This window comes from Diadema antillarum, unplaced genomic scaffold, assembly GCF_040938485.1.
Source record: "Diadema antillarum isolate AM-2024a unplaced genomic scaffold, OU_Dant_1.0 scf00000112, whole genome shotgun sequence".
NCBI classification, from domain to species: domain Eukaryota; kingdom Metazoa; phylum Echinodermata; class Echinoidea; order Diadematoida; family Diadematidae; genus Diadema; species Diadema antillarum.
This window is the reverse complement of record NW_027271001.1, coordinates 1,074,013-1,097,500: the sequence shown is the minus strand read 5'-3', so window position 1 is coordinate 1,097,500 and position 23,488 is coordinate 1,074,013. Positions and strand designations below refer to the sequence as shown.

Genomic DNA, 23,488 nt, shown 5'->3' with positions numbered 1-23,488 from the left:
CATAATGTAGGTCCTAAACGTGGTTTACGTGTGTGTGTGTGTGTGTGTGTGTGTGTGTGTGTGTGTGTGTGTTTTTAGTGAGTGAATGTGTGTGTTCATGTGTGTTTGTGTATGCGTGCAACAACACGGGCACCAGCAATATCAAAAACAACAAAGACAGTCTGAAAGAAAGAAAGAAAGATAGTGTAAAATGGCGTACCTGCTGTCAAATTCCTGCTGTCTTTCATCTAAACCATTAAAGTCAAGAACCACACGCTCAAACTATTCTGCTACCGTGCCATACGTCATACACGCACTCAACGTAAAATTGAGCGTTGAGCTGACAGATCTCATTTTTTCGCATATCCTGTCTCTGGCCGTCCATACCTATCTATAGCCAGCCACCCTATTATTGCGGGTGGGTACAGCGGAAAGTGTGCTCTGTGAGGCCGTCTGCGTGTATGTGTTGCGTGTGGTCGTGTATGTGTAATGCGTGTGTGTGTCTGTGTGTGTGTGTGTGACTGTGGGTGTTTATAATTATTAAAGTATTATACTTTCTCACAATAAGAACAACATGTGCAAGAAATTACGACGAGCAAACAAGGAATCTGACGACACCTTTTTGTAATAAAATTCTTCCTTATTTTAGTGACAAAATGGCACACGAGTAAGTGATCCAGTGAATGTTTCTATTCTAAGAAGAAAACAGAAATTACTAGTCACACAAGACACAGACGAAGGAGGGCTACACCATCTGCTTTAAATTCAGATCATGTGTCATAAGATTCGTTGATGGGAGCTTGGGGCTTAATGCATCTGTCTCGGATCGTGGGATATAATCAAAAGTGATTTGTTTGTCTGACCGACGTCGGTCAGCACTGACCATAGACTTGGCTTCGTCATAATTGCTCGGAACTTGTTGATAAGTCAAATAATATGATGATTCTACAGTAACAACCTATAGGATCATCCAACAATTTAAGCCCTGTAAAGTGGCCGCCGCGTCGGTCGGCCAGCTAGGTTTCGTCGGTAAACCACGAACGGTGATGAAGTTTTTAGTTTGTCATCGTCGTCGCAGACTAGATGCTAAGCCCCCGCCCCCTTCTCACCCCCCCCCCCCCCCTCCCTGAGAAAGGGGGTGGGATTCAAGCAGATTTTAACCTTATTTCATCGACGTTTACAAATTGTCATCCTGCCGAGGAATTTTACATTGAGCAAATGGAACGACCATTCTGCTACAGGGATATAATATTGATAATACTTTGTTTTCACGTGCGGTTGTGTGTGCGTGCGTGCATGCGCACGTATAGGCGAGTGTGTCTGTCTGTTGAATTGTAAGAAGTGATACTATGGCTGGTAGGAGAAATTCCATACTCTGCCAAATTTGTCAAACATTATTAAAAAGGGAGCTGCGTGCATGCATACATTACAGGAAACAGTTCAGACGTCGTATCTAATACAGTCATCCGCAGACATTAAAACTGTGATATGTCTGTTTGAAAATTCTGACAGAACGTTGCACGCTGTGGGCTCGACTTGTCGACTCGCTGTACACTTCATTCATTCTTTTTTTTTATTCCCACTCAACTTCTTTTCTCTCCCTTATTTTATCCTTACTGATTTTTGAGCCAGCCGGTATCATATCACACACATCATGAATACCGTAATCGAGCAACCCGGCAAACCAACCAACAAACAAAAGAAATCACAAACAAAACATTACACACAACTTACAACGGGTCTTACACATTTTGTCCATTTACTATTTGCTCTCGATTATTAAAAAAAACACAAATAAAAACAAAAACATGTTTTCGTGGATTTTTTTTTTTGTTTAGTTTGTTGTTCATGGGATTGCATTTCTCAGGCTGCCGTGACAAAGAGCTGTAGATCGCTTTGTTGAATGTAGAAATTGTCATATTCTGTCTTCCTCATTTTATGATATGAATGGAACTTAGATGTCTAGTGAAAAAAATACACTGTTGCTTATTCATCACAGTCACAGAGAGGTCCTCTCAAATATCCCATATTTATAGTTTAAATAAAGAAATATCACGGTTTGAGCTCTGTGGAGAAAAATTGATGTGAAACAGCTTACTTAAATATCGTCTGCATTTTATCGCATTTCTGGTTATTTCTGTGTTGATCTGCAAAATAGAGAAAAGAAAGAAGCACAGACAGGTGAACCCTCAAGATTGTATAAAGCTTTGCAATGGTTAGCATGTAACTGTCAGTATCAGCTCCCACAAACAAACACATACATTACAGAAACAAACAAGGAAACACCTCAAAAGAATCAATTACATAATCTCATGGACACACACTCACATGATTAATTCGATCAAACTAATTCCGAACATGTACAAAGATCACATCGCAATCACGTGAAAGCTCGGGCGGCTTTAATAAACGCAACGTATAACTCTAAACTCAGCGCGCGTGCCTCAAGCGGATTTTACCGAAAATTCGTTCAGGATCTCAAAGCATCCGATTTTCCTCCCTAAAGATAGAAACTTGTTTTTCCTATATGCCCCCAATACTGTGCCCCCTGATTACAGAAATGTGTTTTCGAGTTCGTTTGCTGACACTCTGAGGATGACTATTTTTAGGCTGTAGCTGCCATGTGCACATTGCAGAAATCAGTGATCGCGCGCCAAGCGGAGCTTTCCGATCCATCTCCTACATATTACCCTCTGCTCTGCGGTTAACAGTTTTTTTTTTTGTTTTGTTTTTTTTTTTTGTCGGTGTGAAGATAACGTTATGCATGCGGAGAGTATAATAAACTAGGTTTCCGGCGCCATTTTGTCACTTTAATTATGCCGCGGTGCGTGCAGGATTGTGCAGTCGTGTAAAGTCACGTATATGAAATGAAACACGTTTGAATCCTTTGTCCTCTGTTCTCACTCTTGGAAAGGTGCTTTGATATCTGTATGTTTTGAATTTAAAGATCAGAGAACATCGAACTTTCGAGATCATCGGACTGGGCTGCCCACAAGTTGCCGCTCAAAGGCGGCGAAAAATGTAGGCCCTCTGCACGGTTTGTTCGATGGCACCTACGAACGTTGCACTTTTAAATCAGCAGATTTTTATGTAAAGTGTGCGCTCAAATGCTATTAGAAGAAATGATTTACTTCCATGAAGTAATATGCGACCGAAACGATTCTTAAAGCTCTCCAGCTCCCCAGACACAAGAGTTGTTTTCCTCCAAATTTTACAGTTTTGACAGTATACATGTGACTATCATTTCCTTATGTCAACTGCACTTCTATCTTGATTGCATATTTTCTTAAATACTGTTGATCTTAAGTGGTTAAGTTCATGGTTTATACACAGCAACTCTGTTCTTTTTTGCAAATATCTGGACAGCTGATTTCTGTAACAAGGCGTGTACAGAAACAAACATCCTAAGTATGGAACATCATCCGACCAGCTGTGAGGTTGCTTGAAAATTGTCAACACCCAGCAAAACCACGCCCAGCCAAAACATCTAAACAGTTACCTGGCAACGACTTAAAGGTTTCACTCTCACGTCCCACGATCGCTTGCCATCAACAGTATTCTCCGTGACATAATCGGACATAATCGGTGAGCCCTCACTCCTCCCCCCCCCCCCATCCTCCGACAAACAAGATTGGAATGGTTTACTCTTATAGACTTTGATCATGTTTAATCGACGTTACAGCTTGCATCGATCTTAGCACTGAATAAAAAAGGCTTCTAAATAGGTGGAAAGCCAATTAGCGTTCACTCGTCACTCCTCTACTGAAATGTCAAAATATTCGATGGGTGTCGTTCTGGCCTGAACGGGCTCATTTCAGGTTACTCGGTTGCATGGGAGTAAAAATTAACATCAATTCATGTCGAAGTCTTAAAGCGCTTCTTTTTTTTTAACTCTCGCTTTGAAATTGGAAAAAGAGAGGATGAACCTTGGAACTCTAAGCGGTAAATTGGAACCGACTTCCTTTGAGAAAGCGCAACCATGCCGCTCGTCGAAGCAGAACAACATGAGTTCATTTGCTAGTCAAGTTCATTCATAATGAGAGGAAGACAGAAACTTCTTAAGAGCTGCACCATCGAAAGTCTACCGACAGACTGTTGAAATGTCCCATTAGATTCGTCCCCACTTCTCCTCCGCACCCTTAAATTGCTGCGGCATGTGATCGCCGTTGTCAACGTAAAACTGCGCAGGTGAAAAGATCATGCTAAACTGCATGCGGAAATTAGTTTCAAAGATAGTTCACCTCTCTTTACTTTAATTTTCATGTTAATAGGGCCTTCAAAACTGTCAAAATCACACGTACAGCGTGTATACTTTCCAGACAACCGTCTTCCGCTATGAGTGCTTCAAAACAACCTGCATATCTCGAGTCCGACTATTATACTCTACATCGCTCGAACGACGATGAGCCGGTTTTAAAGAGCTTATCGTAAGCAGGTGCAGAGGAATCGCTTCAATAGAGCTCTGCTCACCGTTTCCCGCCCGCTTTGGACCCCCAGCGAGACGCATCCCGCTCATCATCACTTCGTGGAAGAGGAAAAACTGGTTCAGGGCTAGAAAGGAGAAAGAGCGTGATCCCAGAGTTCCTGCCGTTAACCGATGCTTCCAAATTTGTCTCGGATTATGTCCTCTTTGCGTCATATCCTACATCACATACACTGTACATCTCACCCTCGCTCTCCCTCTCTTATGTGTGTCTGTGTCTCTTCCTCATTCACATATATATCAATCGTCTCTGGAGTTACCTCAAGTACACAGGATGGCAGATTTGACAACATTAAAAAAATTATATTGCGTGTCTTGATGAGTTGATGCGCGTTGCACGGAAACAAAGTTATCAAGTTTTTTAGAGTTACATTTAGATGGGCATTAGAAAAAAAAAGGAAAATATACTGCTTGAATTTGTATATCAATGTTTAAGAAATTCTGAACAAGTGAATTACTGATTATTAATTCAAAAGAACTTTATGGGGTTGTGACGTTAAATGGGACATCCTGACAGAAGGTTCTGTAAATACATTGTTTTCATGAGATCATTCCTCTTCAGGACTCTTTGTGAACATCAATAATTTTGGGAAGGATTTTTTTTTTTTTTTTTTGCCGTGTTGAAGAGAAAGATATAGGCATTGAAAGGAAGAAGTCTTTCCAGACTAATTTGATAATTTTTGGAACGTTACTTACAAAGAAAAAAATTGAAATTTAATTGGATATTGGAACAGTTTTGTATCATCTGAATTCTAAGTACGGTGATCACACATTCTTGCAGGGGTATACAACAGAATGGACCTTCGAATTATAAAACACTGGACTGACAACTCATAACCTTGTCACGATTTTGCGCTCGGTTACACATGGTTGATCTGCTCGCTTTCAAAAGAGGTTTTCTACATGTAATTCCTCGAAAGACATACATGTAGACCTGCGGGATATTACGCTCATGAAATATAATTCTTGTCTTGGCTAAGAAAATTAATATCAATTGACACGACTTAACCCTAAGAGACCCTTGAAAGTGGAACATAAACCCAGAAGAAGTGATTTTTTTTTTTTTTTTTTTACATAAATGATACCTCCCAGAAAGACAAAGAGCCCATCAAGACGGCCGATAATCATCGGCGTAACTTTAGAGAGACGTGACGGATAAGATTGCCGCGAGTACCGGAGTACGTGATACGCAGTTTGCGAGTGGGATTAAGTCGGAGCATTAACGTTTAATTCGTCTCGCCTCGGTGCATAAAAGCCAGTATTACATTCAAAGCAACATAACCCCCAAGAAGAGGCCTGTTTATGACGATCATGTATCACGCAATGAGAAACCATCACCTCAACTGCACATCAAGACTACTTTTTCTCGGTCCAAAAACCATGATTGTAGTTGAATTCATACTGCTTTGATAGAAACAATGTGCAAAATAGCAACAACAGACTGTTCCCGGTTTCTTTTGATAATTGTAACTTTATCTGATGTTGTTAATTGATATGGACAATTATTGTTATTAACGTAATCCACACCTAATGAGAAAGGCTTAACCTCGGCTGTACTAATCAAAAGTATAGTATTCGGCAAAGCCTTATACTTGATATCACATTAACAAAAAAAAAATCATTTAGAACGTAGTATGCCATTGAATCAAGATATCATTGTGGTGGTATTGTATAAATTCATGGAAGTACTAACAATATCATAGGTATACAAAATATTGTCATAATGGCAATTGTTGCTGTTGATCCCAACTTCAGTATTTCCTTACTCCTTATCAACATTATGATCTTCAATTTTCACGATTATATGCTTTAAAAAAGGAAATCTTTCAGCACACATGAAAACAATATTCCTTCGTCAGATCGGAATGGTCTGCATTGGTCTCCAATGATGGCAATAAGAATTTAGAGCTATATTCGACGTTGTCGGACACTCATGTGTCTGTTTCGTATGAGATTTCTAATGCCTTGGCGTCCGAGGGCTACAGGCGTATATCTTTGTTCACACTGGATCCATTAGCGTTAATATCTACAGATATTACCTTTTAAACTTGTAATATAACACTTGACATCGCCGCGGGAGTTATATTATCCCCAAGAAATTATGATTTGTTTAGAGGGGAAAATATAACTCCCAAAGCACTTTCAAGTCTGATGCTGAGCAGCGATAGACAGGCAATATTTGTTATTATGGCCTACATCAGTGCACATCATTTCATTCTCGCCACATCGGCATATTGTAGTCAAATTCTGGAGTTATTTACCTGACGTGACGTCACTACTCGCAATATAGATTTCTATCCTTGTTGCATTAGTCACGTGATTGCATTCTGACCAATCACCAACCAGTAGTGACATAGACCATAAATATCTTAAGATGTTTACTCAGAATCCACGTTCTTTTCGTGTCGTGTCAGACAAACAATTTGCCTAGAAATTTTGTGTTTTGGCGATCTTTCAAAGCAGTCACTTCGTGGCTGCCTATTGCTGTCCCTGGACAAGGAATCTCACCGTTTTTTGGTTAACTCACTGGATTAAAATAGCAGACCTTTTTGAAGGCCCTATTACAGTCATACCCTACAAGGTAGCCATTTTGGACAGTAAGCCTTACTGCAACACACACGCAGCACATACATACATACATACACCCACACTCACAAGCATACAGAAGCACATACAAGGACATTTTGTGAATTCCTGTTTGTGTGACTGTCTGTAAGTGGAATAGGTTTGGCAACTTTTCCCCATCATCTGTTTGTTGTTTTTTGATGTTTTGCTTTTTGCTACAGAAAAGATTGTCCATGCTTAAATCTCATCTCGTTTAGATTTCCGTAATGCCCTTCTTTATGGTTTGCCTCACAGACAGCTGTCACAAATCAAAAAGTCCAAAACTCTGCAGCCAAACTTATCACTCTTTAAAATCAAAATACACTCATATTACTCCTGTACTTAAGTTTCTCCAATGGCTACCCATTCTGTAACGGGTTCAATTTAAGCTGTTGCTTTTTGTATGTCATTGGTTGAATAGATCTGCCCCAAAGTATAATAGCCTAGTACTTCTCTGTTTTTATCATTACATTCCCTCAAGATCACTCCGTTCTTGTAATACTGGCCTTCTCATAGTTCGCAAAACAAAAACCATGTGGGGTGACTGGTCTTTTGTTGTATTTATGCCCAGTGGAAAGGTTCGTCCAGAGAAGGCGCCATGACGAACAACAACATTATTATGTCGAACCAGTGGAAGCACCGTGCCATGGTGGATAAGGTTTCAGAATTGTACACGGAAGTTTCAGTTCAATTCTATTTCTGCGTTCCACTACCAAAAGCGATAATCAAGAAGATTGCTTGGCAAAGGTGAACAGCCACCGCCGTTGATATCGGTTACAGATCGTTATTCTGAAAGTCCGTTAATCAAGAAATGATATAAGGTTCGCTATTGCAACAGTTTCTTATTCCGAAGCTTCGTTCATCCGAAAACAAAGGTTCGTAATTCCGGAGGTTCGTTAGTACGCAACTTCTTTCCATTTTCGGACCATATAACGAATACGATTTCATTTCCGGAACAACGAACGTCAACCCTGATTCATATAAAGTCGTCCTCCATGATCAGAATGTTAATTTAAACAAAAAAAAATATGCATAAAAGGATGTGTAGGTTTTCATAAGCTGTACTTCATATGATGATTATGATTTCAAAATGTATCTCCGAACGTTTTGGTAAAAAAAAGAACAACACTCAATTCTTACTAGGCTGCTAAGCCTCGTTCACGTCCAAATTCGATATCTTCGTTAGACGAAATTCTTGGCAGGCATTTTGGAGGTCAAAATAAAGATCCCTTCTCCCCCAAAGAAAAAAGAAAGAAAGAAAAATTAGAGGCATGGTAGAAAACAATACGAGCATGGCGTGCCCAGTCATGAAGCAGAAACGTGTGAACACAAATGTGGAACATTTGCGTGTTTGGCATGAGTGGCTTCATTATCCTTTCCTTCGTGACCTCGACATGGTAGAGGGTAACTGTGAAGTTCAATATCTTTATCATACTGAACAACACCTGGAATGATATTCTTACTTTTCTTGGACTTGAAAAAAAAAAACAGAAAGACGCCAGCCAACTGTAGATGTAGATACTAAAGAGGTTCGGATGGGCTCTATACCGTTAAAGTACAAGTCCACTTCATGTTCAATTTAGCACTGAATTAAATCAAGCGGAACAGGTTACCAAAAAACAAGATCAGGAACATCGGCTTATAGTTTCACATATTATATTCGAAAAAAAATTTGATGCTAGTCACAATTTTATATGTAAATTAATATCATGTGATGACGTCATAGGTTCACAAGTTTTTGACTGGCATACGAAAAAAGGGAAGCTTTACATCCTTCGCATTCAATCATGTTTAGACTGATGTAAATTCTTCTCATTCATCCAGTCGAAGTACAAGATCATCGGGAGCATCATTCGCCCGAAGAAGCCAATTGATAATTGGCGAAACGTCACAACGGTGAGTTTGCTTTCCAGTTTCTTGATTCAACTCATTATAAATCCTGTTTATGTTGTAGAATTATGATTTTCAAAATTGAGAGAATTTCGTTACAAGATTGTCAAATAAAGGACCCTTCTTTCTTTTTTCATTAAAAAACGAAACATGTCATATCTGCTTTTATATTATGAAGATTTACCATAGACATGAAACCCATAGCAAAAGACAGTTGCTCATGTTAAGATGGCGGGAATATGCTTTTGGAAACAAATAAAAACCGTCACCCCATCCAATTGGCGTATGTGGTTGCAACCAGTATCGATGTTGAGTAAAATATGTAAAACATAAATGTTTCACAAAAAAAAACATTATTTCATTTCAGTCTTTGATGAAACTTCTATCAGCTGTCTATTAATTAGTTTCTCTTCGTTTATCCCATAATGATAATTATCAAGTCGATTAAAACAGTGATTGCAATAGCAAATAAACACTCAACTTTGTTGGCATAACGTTGATGGCGGCCCAGCAATAGTTGCGTGCTTGCTATTTGTCACGTTTGTGTGTTGGGGGGGGGGGGGAGGAATGGTGAATAGAAACACCCCAGATAGGGGCCCCTTATTGTGCTACAATTGGTCTGACAATGACTTGATATTTGCGACAAGTAGGTTTTCAAGGGAGTCACAATGATGTCATGCACAAAGTATAACAAGGAATAAAGTTTGAACAATGGAAAGGCCCACTTATGGGAGGGGGTATGATTTTTTGCTTGAGGTATTTGAGGCTTATATAAGGAACACAAAACTCTTCCACAATTCTGAAGATAAGTTTGATTCTCACGAAACTCATCAGCCTGTTCTGGTGATTGCAGCTAAACTTTAGAATCGTAATACATGTAGTCGATACAACTGGGTCTGGAAAACGTTCCAGACCGGCCCCAATGCTAGTACGTAATTATGGATTATCCAATGATTCTTCCTAATATCATTAAAGTTTTCCTATATCAATAAATGTTGATTAGTACTCAAAAAAAATTTCTCATGTTCATATATCTTGTAATCTCCTTTAGAATTGTGAATACTTCTGTCTCGATTGTGGCAATGGATTCGTTGTCTTTTTTTTTTTTTTTTTTGGTCTTTTTTTTTCTGCGAGTTTAACAAAAGTGAACCAAAGGTACCAGATATCGCTATCGTTCCAGCGAACATTGTGGCTAGTCTTAAGCAGAAACTCTCCATCTTAAAGCGTAGAAGAACGAACTCACACGGAAGGAACATTCACACTGTACGTCTCTGGTACGAATAGTTCCTAGCACTTTGGCATAAAACGGGAAGACACCCTAAAACATGCAATCAATGTTGTAGAGACTAATTTTCACTTAATGTGGGAGTGGCCGAACTTTGAATTTGTCGCGCTCGCTACTTTTATAACAAATGCCATATTGTGAGATTTTTTTTTCCGGATGCCGGGAGAGCTGCCAAAAGAAGTATGCTACTTTTAGTGTTACGGAAATTATTCAATTTACCTTCAGATGATTATTAAGGAGTGAATTTTTAGGGGCTCAATTTCTTGGATGGTTAGTGATGTGTGATTTTGCTGGGCAACAATCCAACGCCCGCGACGCACATTTGGATTATATATTAAGCTTCCTTTTGGCATTCAAAAAAGGTTGACCTTTAGCGGGTATTTATGCATGAGTGACGAAGAAATGATCTTTATTCTTGTTCTATTTTCTTCTTATATCAGCTAATCTCATTGTCAAATGAGCAATACTAATAAGTACAACATTTTCTGCTGAGCATTGTGTTTTGTGTGATTCATAACACGGCGACGATTCACAACAAACATTTCCTGCTAAAAATAATAGTGACAAAAAAGGCTGTACAGATATACAGTATTTCGCCTCACACCGACACGTCCGACCAAAATAATTGGCCAGCTAAAGGGGGTTGCTAAACACTTGGCCACGTGAACAATTTTGTTATGCATAGTGTATAATAAAATATGTTCTTATTATCTAATAGAGCACATTATTCTCCGCCACAGACGACACATCTCCATAAAATTCCTTGTATAGACCACATTGTTGCCGTATTTCCTTCATAACTTCAGCTAGGAGCTAGATGGATCAGGTTAAACTGCATATTGACAATGACATCCCCTATTTTTGCCGTTCTAAAACAGTCCATAATAATACAGAGCCATAGCACACTCAAATTTTAAGCCGTTCTCCACTGTACACTGAAATCCCCCATCGTCTCTGCACAGGGCCCACCTGGGGGACTGTGTACGGCGGGTTAATGATTGGGGAGGGATATGGCTATAGGAAGGAGGACGACGGGATTGGATTGGATTGGATTCTAGGGTGTGGCCATTTACATGCTTGCCCTACATCTGTAGCTGCTTAATCTTTAATCGTGTTGGATTGATGGACTCAACTCGGGTGAAGCTCCCACGTCCGAAGAGATTGCTTGGAATGGCAATCTTGCTTTGACCGTCAGACTTTGACCACAGCCGTCGACAGCAGCTTGAACGTTCGCCCATCGGCCATCACCCACGGACTGTTCAACTTCGAACATTGTGGCTATTCCTGTCACTCAGCTCATACCTTGGTCATCATAGAGCGTGTCGAATAGGAATCACAGACAACTGTTATACACTTTTCAGTCAGCCTATCGCACCAACGCCAGTAACTACCAGTTATAGTGTCCGATGTTAGTATCCCAATGACATGACTTTGACATAAATTTCACGGTCCAGTTTATATGCGACTATTCCTTTTTATCAAGAAGTCACTCACTGAAGTGCAGGTTAATGTCTACAGGAGAATTTGAGTTTAGCGGTCCTCACCTGAGTGCTAACCAAAACACCCAACCATGGAAGCAAACATTTAAAACAACCACAACAACAAAACAACTTTAGACGGACGCCTGCTATTGGCCAGATCTTCTTCAAACAACTTGGACCTCTATACCTTTATAATGTCTTCTGGATGTTTTATAGTGTTCACGGCGAGCTGTTATATTTTCAACGATTTTCGGAGCTGATTCTCCTTCTAACGAAAGTTCTCCCCAGAGATCTACGAATCAACTATCTTTGAAAACAAGTTATCAACACTTGGGCCGCATTATGCTGCCCTCTGCATCATACATCGAGATGTGTCCACTCAATCAGAGACTGCCCATAATGCTTTGCAGCACAGGTTCACTGCCCTTTCGGCGGCAAGCAAAATTCTGCTGGCATGTTTCAATAATCATATTACTCATTAGATATCACTTTTGTGACTATTAAAGACATATGGCCACCAAATGGTGCCAAGAGATTGTTTCGTTAAAGATAACACCCCGTTCGGCATCCTCACCATCAAGCCTTGCCAACTCGGCGACTTGAGTCAGACTGAACAGCCGGGCAACATGCGGCTATGATTCGTTGCCACACCATTGCCTCTTCAGCAGTATACCCTTGCACCAACACCAAAAAGAGTTATCAGAAGGTGTATCACGCACTGCGTTGTCTGTGACAAAGATATGACAACAAAGCCACAACGACAACAAGAACAACAAGGGAATAACATTCAAAGCAATATCAACGTTACCAGTAAAAGCAACAAGCAAAAATGAGAAACAGAAAAAAGATGAACACCTGGAGAAAGTGATTAATACTTGTGCACACATGTGCAAAGTGATTAGGACACGTTCACACAAATAGAAAGAGATGAAATATCAACATTTGTACACCTGGACAAGGTGATTAGTACATATGCACCTAGTCCGCAGATGGCCGGAAAGTTTGAATGTTCTGTGACAACGCGCAGTATCTTCAACATGACATCTCATAGTTAGTAACGCTGGTTACATAACGACATTTGTTGGGGGACTTGGACTCGAGCCACGATGGAGGTATCGAAGAGCAGAAAGGATGGACAGACAGATGAAAAGACAACGTGTTTGTGTGTGCGTGTGTGTGTGTGTGTGTGTGTGTCTGTGTCTGTGTGTCTGCGTGCGTGTGTCTGTGTCTGTGTGCGTGTGTGTGTGTGTCTGTGTAGCAGAAAGACTTGAAACGAAATGTGACGAGACAGATGTGACAGGGATGGACCACTGAAAGACAGAAGGTCGCAGGACTCATTAGAAGGGAGAGAGGATCGCAAGAGAGGAGGGTGTGGAATGTGGATGATTCACGGAGTGACTGGAGGACTCGATGACGACGCCGAATGGAGGGGCACAGAGTTATGGATGGAGGTATTGGCGACGAGTTTGGGGGAAAAAAAGCTACATGATGCGGAATCAGACGAGGATGAGCGAAGGGAGAAGGGAGGTGAAGAGGAGGAGAACATCGAGGATTAAGCGTGGTAGAGGCGGTGATGAAAAGGAGCGACAGATCGAGTGATGAACAAGTGACGAAACAATGGCGAGGAGGAGGCTAAAGTAGAGAAGGGCAGTGACAAGTCATACGGGTAGCGAGAAATATATCTAGGATGAGAGTGACTGTGATGGTGATTACGAGGAGAAGTACATCCGGGGCGAAAGTGACATGGGCGGTTATGATGGGGACGTGAATGAGGCGGAGGGTGACGAGGGGTGACGAAAAGGAAGACGACATGGACGAGGAGAATATTGACGAGGAAAAGTACGCTAAGGAAACCAATCATGAAGATAGTGACAGAGACAAAATTTTAAGAGGTGACGAATCACGTGCATGGAGGGTTACGAGAATTAGAGAGCCAGAGATGGTGACTAGGATGTGAATATCAGGGGGTGTTACACAAAGCTGTTCTTAAAGTTACGAAGGACTTAAGAACGATTGGTGATCAGTTCCTATGTGCTATACTTATCAGAATCTCAACAATTCAGCACAAGAACTGATCACCAGTCATTCTTAAGTCCTTCGTAACTTTAAGAACAGCTTTGTGAAACACCCCTAGGAGGAGGATGATATGATTACGAGGAGGAGACAGACAAGGGAATGGCCGGGAGGAAAGTAACCATGGCAACGGGCAGTATGAGTGACAAAGAGAAGTGTCTGCATGATTGGAGAATGTTGGAGAGGGGGACGAATATGAAGGATGACGATGATGAGGAGGATGTCGAAGACGAAGGTGACGAGAAGATGGAGAGAGTTTGACTAGCTGGGCACAACGAGCAGAGTGACGAGGAGGTGCAACAGAAAGAGTAGACTTTGTAGAATATGAGTTTGACATGAAATTGAGAGTTTAGTTGGAAGATTTGGTGTGAAAAACCCCCCATAAGGTGTGTATGGGTGACGAAAAGCGTCAGACATCAGAAGAAAACTGATAACGCGGAGGAGCATGAAGATGTGGAGAAGACTGATGAAGATGATCAGGGGGAGGAAGGAAACAAAGGTAGACGGTAGGAGACTCAAGTAAGAAACAGGACAACACTCTTGGAGGTATGGTTTTGAACAAAGAAAAGGGAGGAGACAGATTCGGTGTGTTCCCATGTGTTTGAGTTTGGGCACATCTCTGGTTGCTGGTAACGTGAGCAGGTGAGGAGTTGACCTGAACACGAAACTCTTTATAGGTGACCCTGCACCTCAAAACAAACAAAAAGTCGCCAGACTTGAATCTTTAGTTAAGACCATATTCTGAAAGAGCAGACTTTAAGCTTTTAAATGATGTATAACTCAAATCAAATGGACTCTTCTAACCTATCTAAACATTGGAAAGAAAGCACAAACTCAGGAAAAGTGTGAACTGAGAAAAGAGGATCTGAAGTACAGTGTCTATTCAAGCGCTTAATCTTTACCAAACCGTGCTGGCTGTGCCATGAATGGGACAAAAAACAGGAAGTAAACCACCAGAGTAACAACAATGACGAGATTATCAAATTAAACTGAAATTAAGCATGCCTCATTAACACATTCTGTCCATAATCAATGCCAACTTTCAAAGCAGTAGCACTACCCTTTCAAAAGTTATTAGAGTTGAAAGTGAAGAGTGTGGGCAAGGTTTTTTCAGAAATAAAAAAGGGATTCTAAAGACACACCTAATCACACTATTCTACCAAAAATGTTCGAGATAAACTGCTAAAAAACACACTTTCCTGCCCGTTTTATGATACCAAATTTTAGCATAATGTAAAAGAAGACCTGCTCTTTCAGAAAATATGAAAAAGCCAAGTTTGGCTAGGTTGACCCATTTCACTTATTTTCAGTCCTCACGCAAAGTGTGTGCGACTTTATGTTCGTTTTGAGGTGCACAGTCACATATTATACAGAATTTTAATCCCAGTTTCCGTGGAGCCGTCCTGGGACTACACACAGCTGACGTAACTGATTAGGACCCCAGATGCCAAAGATGTCTCAGTAGTTCCTTCCATAAGAGTTTCTAGAGTTTCTTCACGAATGAACCCTTCAAAATGATATTCGAATGTCATGTCGAGTCATGGTCATAATCTTGTGTTTTAGTTGTTGAGTGGAGAATATGACAGTATGTATGATACGGAATATGTAAGATCATAGTGACCGATCATGCTTGTCTTCAAAAGAAACTCAACGAAATGACTTGAGCCCAAATCATCCAGTGATTATTTCCTGTACAGACGAATTGCCAGCGCAACAGGTGGACTACGGCAGAGCTATCATGTGGTGGGGGCGCCACCGAAATTACCATTGGACATTGTTTAAGGTCACACTGCCTCTCGGCATGGGATTAATCTGGGGGTCTTGTAGATGCTATGGATTAAGGCAAGTACTGCAGTAACACAGCAATTTCTAATCCCTCCCGGAAACCCAGCCCAATATACAGTGATATGATTTCAGCCAAAATAGAAGCCTCCGCCTCGTATAGAATCTCACCTCGATTGAATACAAACCAGTGCTAGTGGAATAAGATAGAAGAGATAAGTAGAGACAGAAAGTAGATCACGCGGGATGAGAACTAAGGAAAGGGAGAAATACGAAGAGGTTCCATGGCATTTGCTCTTGCGACAATTGCTCCGTTACATATCTGCACGCTAAGCTTGGGCGATGAGTTAGCTCACTCGGTCTGCCTCGCGTCTGCCTCACGATCCAAAGGACTCGGGTTCATTCTCGAGCAATGCTGTGTGTAATCGTAATGTCCCCTCTAGTAAGGGGCAAAACACTCTGTCCACTGGATAGGTCATAAAATGGAGGTCCCGTGTGTGAGAGAGTCATGCACACCAAAGATCCCGCTTCATTTATTCATTGCAAAGAGCATGGTGTGTAACCCGGTGAAATGGTCCCGCCTAACATCCAACTGTACACCATGGAAGACCGGCTATTGCAGCTGAATATGGGCTATCCAACCATCTTCTGAGATGGAAATGAAACAAACGAGCCAAACATAAATCTTACCCACAGTAATAGCCCTCACACTAAGTTCAAGAGAAAATATGACCGTAAGCACCCGTTACAGGAGCAAACGGCGTGTCACCGACGAAGAACCTCCTTGAAACTCAAAATATCTGAAAATATAAAGAAGAGGACAACAATAATAACAGCAAGAGAAAAGAAGATTGAGGATGGGATGAGAAGTGGCAAAAGAGGAGGAGAAGGAGGAGGAGGAGGAGGAAGAGGCGTACTTCACAACCGTTCAGATGGGATGGCCTTTTAAAGGATTGAAAGAAGAAAGGGAGGAGAGAACGAAGAACACCGGGGAAAAAGAAGAACCAAGGAAAGATAAGAGGGAGAAGAGCACAGAAGAAGAATAGCAAATGATGTGCGAGGAAAGAAAGCAGAGGAGGTGACAGAAGATAAAGACAGCAGATCTCTCCAACGACGTAACTAATTGTAACATGCTACGATAAACCTAACTGAAACAAATATGCGCAAGATTATACATCTCTGACAAGTAACGAAGACATGTTATGACAACATTAGTGTTCTCATCCATCGATCATCCGTCATCACCCATCCAGAGAATGAGGACCGTCACATAGGCAAAACCTTGTATCTTTTCCTGTCCTTTCCTTTCATGTTTCTTATTATGGGTGGAGATTATCCTACGTCACAGGCAACATTGGCAGGAACGGAAGCTTTATACATTGGCAGAGAGAAGTTTCTGTAAGTTTTGAATTGACCTCGATAACGACACTTCTGCTGATAGGCTTCCGATACAGGAGACCCCCTCTGAGCTACGCTGTCTGTCGGAAGTACTTGTAATCTAATCTCGTCTGCATTTAATCAAATTGACTTGAACCATCATACACCAATTGCTTGCCAAAACATCGAACTGCAGTGACGTAATTTCACTTGGATCATGTAGGCTTAGGAGATTGCCTATTACAACTAACTTGTCCCGTGTATTGGAGAAATCACGGGGAGCAGCGCCTGGGTAAGTCTGAAAGAAAATTGAGGGAAGGTGTGCCAGCCTGCAACCTTCATAACAACAACAACAAAACACACGCACATTAATGTGCGCAGCCATCATAAACGTGAACACATCCAGTTTTACTCACTGCCAATGAGCTCACGTGGAGCAGTTGCAATATTTTGCCCCCCCCCAAAAAAAAAAAATAGGACAATAGGATATTTCCTCCAATATATCCTGAGATGCGGTAAGAGGTCCAATCTTCTTTTTACGTTATAATGTATTCTGACCTTTGGTCTAAAGCTGCCCTTGACCATTCTTGGAAAGAATGTTCTTTTACCGTCAGATTTAAACAAACAAACAAACAAACAAAACAAACAAACAAGCAAACATACCCGCGGTGTTTGGTAACTGTAAGAAATTATGTCCATAGTCACAACACATTTATGATTTTTTTTTTTTGTATTTAAGAAATGCAACCCTTACTATAGGGCTCACACCTGTAAATATCATGAAACATCCCTGACCACATCACAAAATCGTACCAAAGACACTAAAATAAGTGAAGAAAAAATGGCTTGTAATCAGAAATGTAGTTTGGCAACAAAAAAAAATGAATAGCTGCAGATATTGAGTATGAATTCCTCTACAAACTGTATTTTGGTTTGAAGATGAAAGCTTTTCTCATGGAATTTAAAGGGACTATATTTGATTGGGTGCATGTACAGAATATAATAAAAGATTTTTTGAGTGAAAAGAACTCGTAGCCTGGCTTTGGGAACCCTTGGACAGAGTTTAAGCTCAAGAACCCCCCTTGGAAATTTGATGGATGAAATGGTATACCCCGCTTTTTCAGGTTACCGAAGATGAAACACCTAATTTCTCCCAGCTATTTCACAAAATTGTTTGAATCTTGAATTTTAACACACGTCTCTATGGGGAAATATTTACCCGTGTGAGCCTTTTAAAAACGAAACAAATTTGTTGACAGCATAAATATGTCACCAGGAAATGACCCGGATGTCTTTAATCTTCCAGACGGGAGCAGGTGGCTCTAGCCGCCGTGTCATGCGTGTTCGTGTGCATATAAACCCCTCGAAGAAAGTCCTGCGAATTCTAATTTCATGTATCATATTTCTCTTAAAACTACATCATTTCATTCAATTGTGACATAATAAGAAAGCCTGATTAATTTTCTTTACAACGCCAACTCACTTGTTTACATTATGCATTCCTGGAATGCACGGTACAACTGAGTATGAGGAAAGGTCAAATGTGAAATGTTGCAAAATAGAGCAAACGTGTTATGGCGAACAGTATAATTCCCATTTGCTTTGTCGTTTCAGGGAAGGAATGTGTTTGAAAAGAATGCTTTGTGAGATTATCATTAGACTCCGGGCTTCATCCATGAATTAAAAATGCAGTAGTATCTGCAGATTAAAATCAAAAATAAAAGTTGACCAAACAGTCATCTGATGTCTAGGAAATGGGAGTTTTTGAAAGTGCTCTCATTTCAGCATTGCTTATTCCAGTGGTCTTTTTTCATCAAAACTGTACATTATCAATCGCAGAATTGTTGCTACTTTTCACTTTTGATCTGTCCCCATACCCCGCTGTTTTGCACATTCCAAGAACACCCGATCATAGCAAGTGAGTGGTCATTTTAAAGATAATTAATCAGGCTTTCTTATGATGTCATATCTAATGAAGATTATGCGGGTATAAGAGAAATATGATTTATCAAACTTTAATTGCAAAATTTATTTTGAGGAGTTCATTAGGCCTATGTCAAAATATTGACCTACTGAACATGGACGTTCATCACTCGTTAATCAATTCATGCAGAGGTGTCGATCCGGGTGGGGTAGAGGGCAGAGGGAAGAAATTTCCCCTCCCCCCCCCCCCCCCCCATGAAAATATAGGGGGAGGGGCAAACATATCATTTTGCCCCCTCCCAATAATTCATTAAATGTTTTGCTTTTTTGATAGAAAACTGTCCGATTATTTCAATCAAAGTGTGCACCAGATTGCTGAATTTCTGAAATTGTGAAAATTGCTGAAATTGTGAAAATGCAAATTTCTCCCCCGTGGAAGGGGGCTACCCCCTCTCACACGGTCACCCCCCCCCCCCCTGTTAAATACACTTAGTACACTTGGGAGATTGACACATTTCTGAGTACAGCATTTCATCAAAAAGTGTGCATCAGATCTGGCACTTCAGTTCAAATCAATTCAAAAGCTCCCTCATTCTCTTTTAATTGACCTTTCCCCGGTCGGTTCCAATCAATAGATTTAGACTCGGCACACTTTGGAGAATTTTCTGAATATTCCACAAAAGTGTGCATCAGATCGTTGTACTTCGCTTTGAGAAATCTGAAAAGTAAATGCACAGAAGATACTAGTAGTAGTTTTCTTAAATCAAGAACAATGCATGTGCAGTTGTAGTGAACATAATAATATGGAAAATCGTCGCTCAAGCGATTTCATTTGCGAAATGCAAGCAAGAGAAACCAAATATTTTGGCAGGCTGAATGTGATTAGTAATCTAATTTTCCCCATTTTTCGCACATTGTTTCAGAGTAAACATGGATAGTAATCATAGATGACATTCATGTTCTATCACTAATCAACACTGCATTCGTGCGCACAAGTGTCAACTTCAGTAATTACCACTTTTGTGACAGAAAAATTGTCATGTTTTCAGGTTTGCTGCTCCCTATCATTCATGTTTATTTAACTGCAGTTGAATCTGAAAAGGAACCTCAGCCAAATAGACCGAAATGAGGAAAACGGTTCTTTTGTCAGTGACGATGCACGATTACACAGTCGTCATTGTCCAAACATCTCAATGAACTGTAATATCGAGATGCGCATAATCGGTGGCGGCGGCGATGATAAGAAAGACCTTCAATCTATAGTCCATGTGTGTAGTTAGGTCCATTATCAAAATCTCCGTCACAATTTGACAGCAGCGCCCCCCCCCCCCCCCCCCCCGCCACCCCTCCGATTTTGTTTGGTCACTTTTGCTTCTTGGCTCTCGAATACGCTGCCATTTATGTGCGTCCTCTATTCATAGATGCCATCGTCTATTTAAGAAAACTATACATGCTGTATACATAGATACGCTGGGATGGCTCGACAATTACGTGGGTGGCTCTTATTCTGTTTCAAGTATTAAAGCATCTCTACAAATCATGCCAATTTTAAAATTGCTTCCTGCGTGCCCGGAACGCCATGCAAGACGTCTCGCACAACAGCATCCGTAAGTGGCTACTTGATATTTTCCCGCCATATGTGTCCTTTCCATAAAGGAATTGTAAGCTATTGCCCAAAATGCTGTTAATAGCCTCCTTCACAGAATTCTCATGTTCGTGATTTGTCCGTTTATATGCGTAAGAGTTTAATTGAACTTTTATTTCCAAACGTTGAGGGAGACAGAACCCCAATGAGTGCTAAAGAGGCGTTATCATAATTTACTATTTACAAGTTTGTAAGCAAGTCCCTGAAATCGTATCATGGCACAAACACACACACACACACACACACACACACACACACACACACACACACACATACACAACACGATACCAATCTGTTGAAGATTCACACTACATCATTTCAATACGCTTCCTCTCCCCTCCTCCACAATACTTGAATTTCTCCCTCGGTAGAGGGAAAAAACTACAAAAAAAGTAGATAAATGGATAGATAGATATAGAAAGAGAGATAGATAGACAGATAGATAGATAGATAGATAGATAGGTAAACTGAAAGATAGATAAGTAAATGAATAAACAAATGGATTAATAATACATAAATCTTTTGATTAATTAATACTTAAATACGTATGCCTAACCACGATTCTTAAAGAGGCAGACCTCTCGTCTAATTTTACCAATTGTTTCGATATCACAAATTACAACCCCAGATGGCTTCTTACTGTACATTTTTACTTTGCATTCTGTCCGTAAAGTTGCTCGCTTGCTTGTTTTACTTCTCGGCATGTAATCAGTCCTTCATCATCGCACCCCCTAGAATTCTGTTACTTGCCAAGTCGCCCCAAAATGGACGCGCATGTGTCTGATCTTTCAACGTCTCCTTCGATGATACCGCACCTAGATCTGCCTCCGCAAGAGCCACCCTAATCATTTGTATTTTGTGTATATATGCGTTTGTATGTTAATATGTGTATGTGATAATTGTGTGTGTGTGTGTGTGTGTGTGTGTGTGTGTGTGTGTGTGTGTGTGTGTGTGTGTGTGTGTGTAGGGGGGATGTTCCCCTGAAATATAGATGTTACAGTATGTTGGCTGATTTCCAGTGCATGTTTTCCCCCCTTGCCACCATCATTCAGTGACTGGGAGCCTGCCAAGCGGATGAATTGTCCTCCACTCCCGGGAATGTGTTCCGTTGGTGTGGGTGCCCCTAACGACTGGAGTCCCCCGGCGACGATCTAAGGAAGATTCTGACTTAACTGCACTAAACTGCTCAGCGATGACTGTCGCTGGTGGGAGAAAGTCGGCTTAGTCGGACTCGGCCCTTGATGAATCGACACAGCTGTGTGCCTCACATTAAAAAAAAAGCTAGAAGTAGTATAAGCTCATGAGTAAGCGCATGTGTACATGGGTACAAATGACCCTTCTTTATTTCGCAGTTTTTTTTTTTTAAATTTCACTCATTTTTACAGCTACATAATGAATAAGCCTGTCCGACGAAACAGACTATGGAATTCATCAATCATGTTCAAACAAAGAATGAACTTGCGTAGACCAGGGGGAGAGAATAGTCCGTTAATTGACATGCAGTTTGCATTACTGAATACATGTATAGGAAGCAATTGTTAGGACTAGATAAAGAACGAATAAAGTAGTAGATAGATAAATATAAGTAAATAACTGAATTAACAAAGGAATTGATAAATGAAATCATAAATAAATGAATAAATCATAATAATCTAGCCTTCAGCCTACTGAAGTCACCTATATACAAGGGCGTCACCAGGGGGGGGGGGGGTGCGTTGGGTGCGAACGCACCCCCCTTCAGACACTAAAAAATAAAAAAAAATAAAAAAAAATAAAAACTTCAGTCTGCGAGCGACCTCAACGCCGGACACTTAATGATTATTATTTTTTATCTATTTATTATCTTCTTTGAAATTTTGCATCGGGGACAAAAAGAAAAAAAAAGAAAAAATCGTGGGCAAAAGCAATTCGCACCCCTGGTTCTGGCAGCACTGATTTTATACATACCATTATCTACTAGTACAAGTGTATTCTATACAGTGTTGACTATATACATAGATTTTGGACATCCTTCCCATACTTGGTCACCTCGACGCCACCTCGCTGGTCATACCTCCCCCAGTCATGAACTTAAACCGACACCCTTGACTACCAGTGGCGGATCCAGGGGGAGGGGCGCACCGGGCGTCCCCCCCCCCCCCGCCCCCTCTTAATTTCCAAAGCGAAAAAGTATAGCTACAAACGGCAGTTTTTGGACTGTAAAATGTCAAAATTTTCAAGCTCGCTCGCTGGCATTTAGTCGTAATGCCATTCTCCTGAAGTTGCTGCCAGTAATTGCCGGCAGTTACACCCGGTGCGCCCCCCCCCCCCCCCTTACTGCAAAAAAAAAAAAATATAGCTACAAACGGCAGTTTTTGGTACTGTAAAATGTCACAATTTTCAAGCTCGCTCGCTCCGCTCGCTCGCATTTAAATTCTCCTAATATTGCTGCCAGTAATTGCCAGCAGTTGCGCCCGGTGCGCCCCCTCAATTTCGAAAGCAAAAAAATATATATAGCATCAAACGGCTGTTTTGGGACTGTAAAATGTCAAAATTTTCAAGCTCGCTCGCATTTAATCTTTATGCAATTCCCCTGATGTTACTGCCAGTAATTGTCTGCAGTTGCGCCCGGTGCGCCCCCCCCCCCCCGTAATTTCCAAAGCAAAAAAAAAAAAATATATAGCTACAAACGGCAGTTTTTCTTCTGTAAAATGTCAAAATTATCAAGCTCGCTCTCTTCGCTCGCTCGCATTGAATCGTTATGCAATTCACCTGATGTTGCTGCCAGTAATTGCCAGCAGTTGCGCCCGGTGGCATGCGCTCCACCCCCCTCCCCCTTAATTTCGAAAGCGAAAAAATATGGCTAAGAACGGCAGCTTTTGGACTGTAAAATGCAAAATTTTCAAGCTCGCTCGCATTTAATCGTTATGCAATTCACCTGATGTTGCTGCCAGTAATTGCCAGCAGTTCCGCCCGGTGCGCCCCCC

The 23,488-nt window shown here is 40.9% G+C and overlaps 1 protein-coding gene across 1 annotated transcript in view; it reads right to left on the bottom strand.

The window, feature by feature from the left end:
* Nucleotides 1–4,618, bottom strand: part of LOC139719555 (uncharacterized) — a 58,911-nt gene extending 54,293 nt beyond the window's left edge. Inside the window, exon 1 of the mRNA XM_071630967.1 lies at nucleotides 4,450–4,618. Coding sequence (XP_071487068.1) covers nucleotides 4,450–4,618 — 169 coding nt within the window. The remainder of the gene's footprint in view (nucleotides 1–4,449) is intronic.
* Nucleotides 4,619–23,488: the final 18,870 nt, after the last annotated feature.